The following is a 12,003-nucleotide window of genomic DNA, read 5'->3' on the forward strand; positions in this document are numbered from 1 at the left end:
ATTGGATCTTAACGACGTCCGATCACGCGACGGTCTCTCCCGCTCTTCCTCGCTCGCTCGCGAAACTACGGAAACTCCACCCACGCGAATTCCGACACGAGGCTCCGCGAAATGGTCCGCGATCCCGCGGTCATCCGAATCCCGAATTCCGCGATGAAAATTGGAAGCGGCGCGCGCGCGCGCGCGCGGATGTGTAGTCGCCGCGCTGCAGGGAGAACAGGAAGTCCCAAAAGAGTGCAACGGTGCGTCTGCAACTTTACGCTCTCCGCGACGTGGGCGAATAAAATTCGCCGCGAAAATTGCGCCGACTCAAATTTGATTAGCGGCAAATTAGCGGATTGCGATCTCGTTTCAATTAAGTTGAATTAAAGCCGAACTGTTGGAATCAGTTTTGCTAAATCGGATGGGAATTGAGGCAGCTGTTTTATAAAACGGGATTAACACCTCTTGGCTCGAAACCTTATGCAGCCGTGCCGTGGAGAGACACCCGTGAGAGAAGACGCGAAATCGCGTGGGCACGTAGACCTCTTCTAAGAAACGTGTCTCCATCCGTTATAACAGGTTATAGGCCCGCGTATATATACTTGAGAGTCCACGAGCCTATCGCGATGTACAGTGAACTCGGATGTACACGGTAATTCCGCCAAGTATGTCCGTTTCGCGTTCTCGCATCTTTCTCTCTTTTTCTTTCACTCTCTTTTTTTCTCCTCTTCTCTTTCTCTGTCCTGTGTCTGTGTCGCGTTTATAATCTATTGATTATAAACGTGATGCGATTAGCAGTGACGATCGAATTTCTATATTACGCGTATATCCTTCTAAATGTGATCTGAAATAAAATAACACGAGTAACGAAAAATAAGAATTAGAACGTCCATGAAGTTTATCTAAAACTAATCTAAACTATCTCAAAGATGAGATACTTTTAATTAAAATGAAAAGAGAGAATAACTTTTGGAACTCTCGATAGCAAACCAGCAAATTTTGGCAACTGAAGGGCACAACGCGGCTATTGGTGCATATAGTTTTAGAGATTAAAAGTGATTTATTTAAAATTCTCACAATGTTTTTTTAATTAAATGTTTTCTTTTTACTTAATTTGATTTCCTTCATCTTTAATTGCAAAGCTATTGAGCCTCGATGGCATATACTTTTTGATGTATTTCTAATGTGAGGAAGGCGCTTTTGTGGAACATCCCGCGTACGCCCACTGCTTTTGTCGATATACGTGTACGCGTGGGTGTGCATATGTAAACCGTGTGTTACGCGCGAAGCGCTGTGCGATCGACGTAACGGTCATTCGCCGAAAGTGAGTCTCCCGTGGTCTTCGAGTTACTGTCTCTTTCTTCTTCCACCACCAACGGCTCCGCGCGATTCTCCTCAAGCGTGTCGCACGAGAATTTACTTTGTATTTCTTCGTGATATCTTTATAGAGGAATAATATATCTAAAATGAAGAGATTTCGCACAAAAAATATGAAATGATCGAGTCACCAATATATTGACACGATACCCAAAAGGAATATAGAAAATATTTTAAATTGGTGAGATTTGAAAGGAACACAAAATATATCTTTCTCGTATTTTTCACATATAAGTACATATTTAGAACCTTTCATAAAATGTTTCCATTGTTGATGCCGCCGCTTTTATGTCGAGTCCTCAACTTTCATTTCGAATTCACGCTTTCGCCGTGTTTTTCAATGTCGCCGATAATATAGAGTCCGCTTCCGGGAAATTATACGGAAAATTCTAAATACCAAAGTTACAGCGGTAGAGAAGTCTGGCTGCATCGAGAAATGTCGAAGGATAAAGAAAGTAGAAGCTGTCGTGCGAAGAGGGGCTGTCATTAAATTAAGTGCCAGTGACATCGAGAGACATTCTGTACAGAGGTTGAGAGATTTTACCACAAGATTTTATTGTGGTACACTATACAACCTCTCTTTCAAATGAAAACCTATATGTCGCGTTTGCCTTCCCCTGCACTCACGCATTAAACGTGCGCGCGGGGAAAGGCGAAGGGTCGCGAGATGAAAGGGCAGCTTTCCGGAGGAGAAGCGGGGGTAACGAAAGTCGTATTCGATCCGGAGGGACTGCCAATCAGTCATCTTCCGCCCGAGGGTGATTTTTGTTCGCCCGTTCAGGAAGGGGGGAGAGCGGGGGGGGGACGGTGTCAAGGGTCAGCGATATATATATTGGACTAAGTCCCGCGATCTATTGTCACCGAGAAAGGGAGAAAGGACGAAGCAGGACGAAAAGGATCCAGGCCCGGAATGAGTCTTGAATTTCAACGTGCTCGCGTATGGATTTCTTTCTGGAGGGATGAGGGCGAGAGAAAGATTTACCTTCTTGCTCCAGGGTATCGCTGCTACTCGACGGAACGATAATTGTTTACAGATTGTAGCATCGAAAACACTGTCTTATGGCCTAATGGACGGGATAACGAAAAAATACGTCGTTATATGATTTATAAAACAAAAACAATTAACAGATACGTCCTCAAATTAATCTTTAACAATATAACGCAGGTCCTACATTTTAATTGGTTATTTTATACAAAAATGCTTGTGGCCCGTTATTTTTCATAGAGAGATACGCAATAACTATTATAAATATATATCGTGTTTTATGTTGTGCTTTCCTTTTTAAGAGCAGATTCTACATTTTTCGATGACAATTTTTTCTCTAGTCCTGTGAATATAATTTTCTTCAAGACATGTTTCTTTATTTTACCTGATAATTGGCAAGATAAATCTTTTTGGAAGGAGGCGGACTCTTTTAAAAATTCTAAAAGTTTTATTGTATTTTTTTTTTCGAGAACAGACGGTATTTTTCGATGACAATTTTTCTTTTAGTCCTGTGAATATGATTTTCTTTAGAACGTGTGTTCCTTTATTTTACCTGATAATCGGCAAGATGGATCTCTTTGTGGAAGGAAAGGGAACTCTTTTGAAAACTGCAAAAAAAAAAGATCAGGTTTGGGACTGCATTCATCAGAACGCTCAGTTGCTAGCAAACCATTCTTTGCTAGTAAAAATTGCAAGTCACAAATCCTATAATGAAAGCTTTGTCAATTTTAAGGTCTAACAATTGCGCACGATGACTTAGACTGTATGCCTCTCTAAACACGAGTGTCGTCGTCGGTCAATAACATTCAGGCAAAAGATGAGCTGATGCGCCTCAAGTTAATAATATGTCAAACAAAACCCTCTTTTTGACATATTAAAGAAAGAGAGATGATAGATCTTTCGTATTTGTAACAAAGTTTTACTTAACTTGTATTTTAAGGCTTGTAATCGAAAAAAAAAAATTATATATAATAATCAGATTGAAATTACGGAGGATTATTGTAGCCGAGGACTATTTATAGTCAGATGACTATGCGAATGGTAATATGAAAATGATGTTTCGCGTAGCGATATTGCGCGCCGCGTTACATCGTGCGTGCAAAGTGTGTCACCTGCCAATGTGTCTGCATTCGACGGCGAACTGCACTTCATTCATCTCGCGCGTCCGTGACTTCACGGATTCCAACAGAGTTTTCTCATGCACGTGAGCGTACGCACCAAGCCATCCGGCGCCGATCGCACGTGTGACTATTTTCGCTGCCGCGCCGCCGGCCGAGAGCGTTCGCCACTTTTTCAAGCGTTTATGCAGCTTTGAGTCACGTTAATTCGCTAACTCGCACGTACGCGCGGCCGCGCCGGACACATCGAACCGCGCGCTAATACATTATGTAAAGCCTCGAGACGATTACCGGTTGAAGTCTAATTATGTATGGCAGCGCACGGCGAAACGTCTTGTTTGAGGCCGTTGTACTTGCTCGAATGCCGTAGTCGTATATAGTCGATGCCTTCTATTCCGGCAGACTCCTCGACGCGAATGCAAGATGTAGCATTGAAAATTTATATTAATTTAGCAACAACTAAAATCGTTGAATTAAACCGATAAATAAAGTCTGAGCAAGTCTTTGCAAATACGGAAGAATATAGGTATTATTTGTTATTTTTCTTTTTTTCTTTAATATTTATAAACCAGTATATATATATATATATATATATATATATATATATATATATATATATATATTTCTATATATAATTATATTTAGAGCTTATACGTATCAACAATTGCAGGTATCTTCCGCTTTTCGAAAGTTTTCTTTACGCCAATTAGTTTTTACGAAAGACCTATATTAGTGTTTTCGCTAACCGAAAGAAATCCAACGAGGAATTCCGTCGCTTTTATGAAAAAATGTAATTGCTTGTTTGCTTCACGCCATTTCGGCTTACGAAAGGTTTCGTAGAAACATTCTACTTTCGGATGGCGGGAGAAACCTGAAACTAGCGATATTAACAAAATTTAGAAAAATCCGCGAACACTGCCGATTCGTGATTAACCGGACACAAAATCTTTTATTATCGTCTACATATTTTGATGCTAAAGTCGCTTCGGGAATACGGACTCCGCCTCAGTTTATTGAAGTTGACACTTAGAAGGCTAATGAAAGAGGGGGAGAGAGAGAGAGAGAGAGAGAGAGAGAGAGAGAGAGAGAGAGAGAGAGAGAGAGAGAGAGAGAGAGAGAGAGAGAGAGAGAGAGAGAGAGAGAGAGAGAGAGAAACCCTCCACAGTTCTCGAAGAGTACTTTCAAAGCGGCCCATCCGTCCGTCCGTTCAATTTCCTGCGAGTTATACCGGGCCCTGATGGCGACCAAGATCGTCGCGCACCGAGGACTGATATAGACAGGTCGATGTACCGTTCCGCGTTCCTCCCGTCCGCTGTCATCCCTTTCCAGCGATTTCCAGCCGAAAGGGCGGAATTCTGTGTTGTGCCGCCGTTGCGCGCGCGTACATCGGCATGACCACGGCCAAGGGCCGGCGAAATGGACGTAGGTCAGTTATGCGAAAGCTGCCTCGCGCGATAAAATCGCTCGGCGTCCGCCGACGCCGCTGTAGATATCATTTATTCCCGTCATTATCGCGAGAGAGTGAGAGAGAGAGAACGTGCGTTATGCAATTAACATGGGGATGTATAATGCATGAGCGTCTGCATTAACGCCGATGGCCGTCTCGATTTTCGCACGCGGCGCATACGCGAGAACCCGATAAAGGCGTAACGCGCGGCTGCTACGAAATCAATTTGCACGCATATATCCCTCTCGCACGACCGTGTATCTGAAAACGAAACGCGCTTAGACGCTTAGGTATTGTTCCTCGCTCTAGGAGAACGTGTGATCGTATATGTCTTTCTATACATCAGAGAATCACGTAGACAGCGAAAGCATGTTATCCAGAGGCCTATTAAAATCTAATTTCATTTTAATTGGTTGCCTGTCTTGGCGGATGCATCATTAACGTCACATTTGTTACTCGGGGAAGTTTTGGGGAAAGATGAGCACGTAGAACAATTTTCTATCTCTCTGTATTTAAAAACACATGCTTTTGAAACTGTTATCTTATCCTGTTATAGTATTTGAAGCATTTAGGGATCGTTAGAATTCCATTAACAGTTAACGATGATAGTTGTCTCCAAATGTTCCGAGATAAGAATTTTAACTTTATACACACAGGTCAGCAGGCTGCTCGTTGCCTCGCATATACGCTTTTAATTTATGTACAGGTAACGAGTTCGGTGTATAAGTAAGTAGTTTGAAATTCGGCAAGGTGACTCACAATCGGTATTAAAGTCGATTAATGACGTTTATGCCTCCCCGCCGCTTGTCAGCGGAGACCGACTAACTGAGATACGCGCTACGCTACGCGTGTTGCGTAAAACGGTATAGCGCGCGCTATCACAGCGTGGAAAGGTCAGTGTCTCTTTCCCTCGACATTGTGATTCGCGGCGAGACGGACGTTGTCCGAAATATCCCGCCAGGCGGAAAGTCGAGAGAGGCATGATCGACGATTGGCCTTATCCGACAAACGCGAGAGAACGGCGCTGAAGAATCGTTGGTTTTTTTCCTCGTTTTCGGTTACTTTATAGCCGACCGGATAATTTACGGCCGCTGATACGCGACGAAACGACCGCGAACGCGGGCCTTTTGCGCGAGACCGAAGCTGACCTGTTCGCGAATTCGAGAAGTGATGCGTGCTCGATGGTTTTTATCAAACTTTTTTTTTTAGAAGATACAATAATGCGAAAATTGGAGGATAAAACATCATTGTTCGCATACGCGCTTAACTGCGTGTTTTTACAATCGTAGCGATAAACGCGGTTATCTGTTTTTTTATTTTCCAAGCAATATCTCGCTTTAAATGTCGGCCAGAACTTTGTGTTTATTCTATCCAGAACTATAGATCTAAAATAAATAGAAATAAAAAAGTCAGAACTCTAATAATATAATTAAAATTCTCTCTGCGAAATGTGTGTGATACGCCAGCTTTACACACACGGCGAAGCGGCAACTTTTTTGCAAAAATTAAATCGCTGTTAAAAAGTTTGATGCCAAATTTCCCGAAACCGTTTTTCGTCGCTCATGTGTCTCCTACACCTCGATTTGCCTGCAATTTACCAAAACGGGTTGCCGAGCCGCGATACTATGGAACCCCCCAAACGACGACGGCGACCGGGCCAGGCCGATTGGCAATGTCTAGGCCTGTAATTAGGTTTGCGTTGGTGGTAACATCATTACTCGGTAAGCTTGCAATTTCCTCGTGGCTGCCGCCGCCGCCGCCGCCGCTTGTCGTCTCCAACCGGTTTCCTTCGTGGCGCTTCGCGGTTGCCACGAAAGCTGTTTGCTTCTGGTCTCTGGACCGAGAGCGATCGACCGACCACCGGCGACTCGGGTCTCGCTTGGATCCATGGGGGAAAAAAGAACAGGGGGGGGGTCGAAGCGCGGCGAGGTGTGCGACGAGGTGGTGGATGAGCCCCCCATCTTCATTCGGATAAATTGTACCACCACTTTGTAACGGGTCGTTGCACGACGACGTACACGGAATTTCTGCCGACATAATGATCGGGCGTAACACAACCGTAACGAGATACCTCACATTGTGCTGTGTTAAACGCAGTAGGTGGTGTCGCGTAGGGGATTTTTGCCTCATTATCGAATCGTGCAGCTTGTTACAAGCTGACTGTAATCATAATGACATGCTTCTATATATCGATATATTATAAAAGATGCCTCGGTATCGCTTATTAATTCTAATTCCTTGTCTAGAAATTATCCCACATTTATCCACTTATATATTCATCAATTGAGAAACGTGCCATTAAAAAAATAATACGATAGAGACCTGGAATACATTATATTCGAATAACAGCAAAATACTATGCAATAATAATAAAATGAATTAAAATTCGGGCGAACTTCGTCGCGATACGCGAATTTTGCGAGCGCGTTTCTTCCCCGAAGGATTTTCCATTAAACTATTTTTCTTCGTTTGTCGCAGTGGAGTCGCGGTGTCTTGCGGAGAATGCAGCAGCAGCGGCACCAGCGATATCACAGAACCAGGGTCGCCGTGCAGCACCAGCAGCGACGAGGGGGTAGCCGCGGTACGCGGCACATCCGCCAGTCCGTTGCCGTCTCTACCCAAGCTGGCGCCGTCGTCGCAGCTCGGTACCAGGCCCCAATGGCCCTGGACCCCACCGTTGGCGGCGACCGCCTGCTCCACCACCGCATTCAAGAGGCTGAGGGGCGAACCTGAGGCTGGCGCTCTCCCGCGCTCCGGCGCCGCCGATCCCACCTCCAGGGGGGCCGTCAAGGGGAACGGAATAAAGACCACGGGCGGCCAACACCACCACGAGTCCCAGGGCAAGATCACGGAGTACTTTAAGACGCAGATTAAGCCGCAGCAGCCGAAGGTTGGTGTCTCACTCGAGATCGAAGCGAATAAATGTGTCAGGAAAGAACTGTATCTATGTATTTTGTGCGAAAAGACAAAGATGTCGGAGGCACAAATCCCTTGGCGGATTCTGGAGAGATCTTTTCGTAAAAAATGAGTTCTCGATTGCCCATGTGCCCAACCCACTGTCTCTTTATATTTTGAAAGAAATGTGAGCTTTGTAGTAAGGTTTACTTTTGAATGAGTCGCAGTCGGTATCTATGTTAGGTAGCCACTCGAACTCGAAGGCATTGACAGATTTCGAATTCTAAGAGAGTTGTATGAGACTCTGGAGATTTTTCAGTGTCTTTCAGGTTTCAAAAGCGCAAATGGATGGACGATCAATCTTCATTTTATCCGAACTTCGGGAAAAATTTTATTTAAGGGTTGTAGAAATATATAAAGTTGATTGTTGCAAGATCAGTCTGTAACACTCATCGTTTGTTTAACGGTATTTAATTTACGGTACGTAGAAGTCAGATAAACCAAAGGAATAGTGGCGGAAGAAAGTGTGCTTCTCCGATGAAAACCAACGCGATGTAACAGAAGTGTTGAAGGTATCGACCGGCTTTACTTCGCGCGAACACTTCAGATACAGACTCATCTTATCAGCGAGCACGCGTTTATCGGATATTGAATTAGTTTTTTTTTAACAAACTTGCGTGTAGGTCTTCCCAATAGGTTGATATTAATTCACGGAAATTGCTCTCGTCCTATCGATCGGCAATTTGACGCGGCACGGTCTCGATAATTCGCGTTTCACACCGCATCGCGCGTTTAACGCTAAATGTGTCTCGCTCATTTTATTATGATCAAATCTCGGCTAACATCGCGATTACAAGAAGCAGGAAGAGAAGTAAAACAAGTTATTCGAAATATTTGTCGAATTTTTTGTCCGGTATACAACCATTTCAATGTTGCTATTATCTGCATCATACAGTAATCTCTTTTTAGACCGGTTCTACAATCATCAGTCAATAAAAGAATTTCTTTTTCGAAAACGAATTTTCCTCATTGGACCATCGGCTACGTTCCGACATCCGACTCCGACATACGACTGATTGTAGACCGGCCCTTAGCAAACATATATTTCTTTCAATGTTACTGAGATATTTCCTGGAAAATATTGAGGAACGTCATACATCATATTTGAACAGTATCTATATTTGCTATCTCCCCATTTATTTAATGTGGACGTTAACGAAAAAGTTACTTTATTTTTTATCTCTTTTGGGAAATGCCAAGTTAATGTTTGATTATTTTCGATATGATATTCTCGCACAGTATGCCTAAATAAATAGTACAATAGTACTGAAATTTTACTGTTACGTTACTATTGACAGATAAAGAAAACGAACGAAATGGTGCTGGTAGCGAAGAGCTCGTCGGAATTTCGAAGGCCACCCGTGGTGCAGAGGAACAAGGGCGGCCTTGCTAAATACTTGGGCACCGTGTCGCCCAATGCGAACCAGAATACCATGACCAACGAGCCCTGGGAAGTGAGGACGTTGACGTCGACGAACACGAAAAAGGTACCGGTGGTCATCGTGCCGAGGGCCAACGGTAAGATAGACAAGAAGCTGCCGAAGTCGCTGCCAATTCTGCCAATCTCGAACGACGTGCTGAAAAATCTGCCCAAGATCTCACCTCTTAGGTAAGGATATTGGATTCCGTGTTCGCAGCACGCCCTAACGCAATAAGGCTGATTGATTAGCTAGTCAATTTAAAGATGTATGGTAGCACTTCTCTAGTCAAATGACCATCTGCGCCCCTGTTCTGTAATCTGTAACTCTAACGACAGTATCGTTATATTCGTTATATTGTCGTTAGAGTTACAGACATTATCGGGCTCTAACGACATTATCGTTATATTGTCGTTGTGTAGCATTTTTACTATATAGTATACCTGTGCAACGGCAATACAGCGATTACGACACTGTCGTTAAGAGTTGCAGAATCAGGGCACTGCATTCGATAAATTTTAAAACAGTAAAATAATTGTTATTAAATTACAGAATGGTTTCTCAGCGTAAGTATCATTTTTATTTTTAGTTTGTTATTCATTTCTGAATGAATTACTAGCTAATTTTGAAGAAATTAATTTATAAAATAAAGTACAGAAGCTCTCTTGATTTCATTACCAATCTATAAAACACAAAATTCGTATTTTGGATTATTTTTTTATCGCCAGAATTAGGAACTGGGGCTCTTACTCTTCGACAGCTTCGAAGTTAACTTTCGAAGTTTAGGGCACGTTCCACTTAACGCCCGCAACGTTCTTAGAATCATTTCATCCTTGTTGTTTGTCAAATGTTAAATAAGGACGAATATATAATGCTCACGTTGCGGACCTTAAATGGAATGCATCTTTAAGGTAAATGTACCAATGCCAATGCCTGGATACATACCTATGTTTGGACATTTTTATCATTTTAATCCTTAAATAAGTTATAACGCGAATTAAAATCAAAGAATCAAAGAGAAAAATATTTTTCTTGTATTATATTTTTATCTTTAATTTTAATTTGCGTTATATTTATTTAAAAACTAAAATGATAAAGGTGTCCAGACATAGATCATAAGTGTCCCGGCACTGGTGCATTTACCTTAAGGTGTTTTCGAAGCTTCGAAAAATATATTTGCGACATTAGCGACCTAATTGCAACATTAGAGGTCTTGACTAATATATGACAAGTCTTATTGACGATTAGGTAACGCTCTCTGTTTTTATGACTAATTTCCAATTTATATATTTTTATTGTGTTACATCGCGATGTTCATATTTCAGACGGCACTTGATAAGGGCTCTAACCGTGAGCCGAAACGTTGTGCACAAGCCAGGTAGTCGAGTAATAAATAATTAATTTGTTTTAACCACTGGCGGATTAAGTTTTCTTTATATTAGAAATTTCATTCAGATTTTGTTATATAATTTTATAAATGTGTGGTTATTGCGGTACTATTACTATTACACTAAATTAATAATTGTGTAATTTTGATTCTTCGAAGCTTCGAAACTTCGATTTTCGCAGATTTTAACGTCGAAGTTCGAATATCGAAGCCTTCGAAGCAAATCACCAGCCCTGTTAGGAACATTCAATGTGTTTAATACATTATTTTATATGCATATTAATAAATATCGGCATTACTTTAACTCTGAAAAAAAAAGTTATCCCAGAGAGCACGCATGTCCAAAATCGGAACACGCATAAGACGTTTAAAAGAATCTTTTAGACATCTTTTAGACGTCTTACGAAATGATGGCTAAAAGACGTCTTAAAAACGTCTTATGTCCCGATTTTGGACATAATGTGCTGTTTAGGATATTGTTGCAAAACCTACATTATATTATGAAATTTGGCAACATCGCTCTAAACAGTCAAATTGGTCATCCTGGCTTATAATCGCCACTGCATTCATATTTGAGTTAAGGCTTCTGGGTACTCGCCATGGCTATGTTAGATCGTGACGTCAGAGACGAGAAATGACACGCTAAGAATTCTTGCGTGCCATTTTTAAATAAAAAGATATTTGGATGGAAAAACACTTCCGATTGCTTTAACACACTTATAAAATATTCCGAAAACTATCCTTTTTCGTATTACATTCATTTTATGATTTTTACTGACTATCAAAAAGAAAAGGATAGTTTTCGGAATATTTTATAAGTGTGTGAAAGCGATCAGAAATGTTTTTTTATCCAAATATTTTTTTATTTAAAAGTGGCACGCAAGAATTCTCAGCGTGTCATTTCTCATCTCTGATGTCACGATCTAACATGGCTACGATGAGTACCCAGGAGCCTTAACAAAGCATAGGAAAACGCAAATAAAAGTAAGAAAACTGAAAAGTATTAAACAAAAGTATGGAAAATTATAATGAATCTTCTCCGTAGAGAAGTTAGAAGAAAGATTTATACTATTAAAAAACAATGATTTTTTATTCTTATTGGTACAAGAAATATTTCTTGTACCAATAAAAGGTGAGATATAAATGATTGGTGTATGCATTGTCCATAGATTTTAATAAAAATTGAGTATAAAAATTTCCAAAATATTCATTTTTTTTCTAATATAAAAATTTTCTTTATTAATAATAATTCGGAAAAAATCAGAATAAGAAAGATATATAATTCAAAATTAATTAAAATTTTTATCGTTACCTTATACTGTCATCTCAAGTTT

General features: G+C 41.2%; 1 protein-coding gene across 1 annotated transcript in view; it reads left to right on the plus strand.

Annotated features, from left to right (window-relative positions):
- Jing (AE binding protein 2 jing) overlaps positions 1 to 12,003 on the plus strand; it is a 92,615-nt gene that overhangs the window by 70,190 nt on the left and 10,422 nt on the right. Inside the window, exons 2-3 of the mRNA XM_077413665.1 lie at positions 7,388 to 7,799; positions 9,163 to 9,473. Of these exons, the coding sequence (XP_077269791.1) occupies positions 7,388 to 7,799; positions 9,163 to 9,473 (723 nt within the window). The remainder of the gene's footprint in view (positions 1 to 7,387; positions 7,800 to 9,162; positions 9,474 to 12,003) is intronic.

The sequence above is a fragment of the Temnothorax americanus genome, unplaced genomic scaffold (genome assembly GCF_048541705.1).
Source record: "Temnothorax americanus isolate GAGA-0224 unplaced genomic scaffold, ASM4854170v1 Scaffold33, whole genome shotgun sequence".
NCBI lineage: Eukaryota > Metazoa > Arthropoda > Insecta > Hymenoptera > Formicidae > Temnothorax > Temnothorax americanus.